Genomic DNA, 1066 nt, shown 5'->3' with positions numbered 1-1066 from the left:
TGCTGCGTCTACTGCTGCTGTTGCTGCTTAATCAGATTCTGCTGCTGCCTTTGCTGCTGCTTTTGCTGCTGCTGCTGCTGCTGCTGCTGTTGCAGTCGTTGCTGTATCCGGTGGTGCTGTTGTTTGTTGGTGTTGCTGCTGCTGCTGTTGTCGCTGCTGCTTCTGCTGTTGCCTCCATCGCTGCTGCTGGATTTGCTGCTGCTTCTGTCGCTGTTGTTGCTACTTCATGCTTTTTGCTGCTGCTGCTGCTGTTGCTGTTGCTTTTGCTGCTGCTGCTGCTGTTGCTGTTGCTTTTGCTGCTGTTGCTGCTGCAGCTGTTGCTGCATCGTTTTGTTTGTTTCTGCTCTTAATATTTCTCTTTATTTTTGTGTTTTGTTGTTTATTAACAGCATTATCATATGAAGAAGAAATGAGGGGTCTGAAGCATTCTTTCTTAGCAGCAGCAGCAGCAGCAGAAGATGCAGCTGCAGATACACCCGAAGGCGAATTGCTGCAGCTTCGTCAAAAAGGAGACAAAGAAAAACAACAGGAAGAACGCGAATACAAACAATTCCTTCATGTACACCCAAAACCCTAAACCCTAAACCCTAAACCCTAGCTACTACCTCCTGGCCTACACACAACACACAAACGTACCAAGGCTCTTCAGGTTTCGGGTTTAGGGTCTGGGGTTTAGGGTTTAGGGTTTAGGGTTTAGGGTTTGTGCTGTTGCAGGCGAAGAATGGAGAGAAAGGAAGTGCATCGGATTCAATTTTATCTCGTTTCTGGGGTATGTCTGCGGTGTACGTACACCTAAACCCTAAACCCTAAACCCTAAACCCTAAAGCATACACAAGAGCAAGTTGTGCTGCATGCCATGCAGCAGCAGCAACAGCAGCTGCAGCAGCATCTGCAGCAGCAGCAGCATCTGCAGCAGCAAAAACAACAGCACAAGCAGCAAAACCAGGATCAACAGCATCAGCATCAGCAGGAGCAGCAGCAGCAGCAGCAGCACCAGCACCAGCAGCACGAGCATCAGCAGCAGCAGCAGCAGCAGCAGCAGCAGCAGCAGCAGATGTGTTTGTGC

The 1066-nt window shown here is 49.4% G+C and overlaps 1 protein-coding gene across 1 annotated transcript; it reads left to right on the top strand.

Annotated features, from left to right (window-relative positions):
- Positions 1–409: 409 nt before the first annotated feature.
- On the top strand, positions 410–769 carry EAH_00067660 (hypothetical protein; the record flags this gene model as incomplete). The annotated part of the gene is made up of 2 exons (XM_013392472.1): positions 410–559; positions 715–769. Coding segments are annotated over 2 exons (205 nt in total), but the record flags the coding sequence as incomplete, so codon positions are not given.
- Positions 770–1066: the final 297 nt, after the last annotated feature.

The sequence above is a fragment of the Eimeria acervulina genome, genomic scaffold (assembly GCF_000499425.1).
Source record: "Eimeria acervulina Houghton genomic scaffold, Eah_scaff2841, whole genome shotgun sequence".
Taxonomy (NCBI): domain Eukaryota; phylum Apicomplexa; class Conoidasida; order Eucoccidiorida; family Eimeriidae; genus Eimeria; species Eimeria acervulina.
The sequence above is the reverse complement of the archived record's forward strand: the minus strand, read 5'-3'. Positions and strand labels throughout refer to the sequence as shown.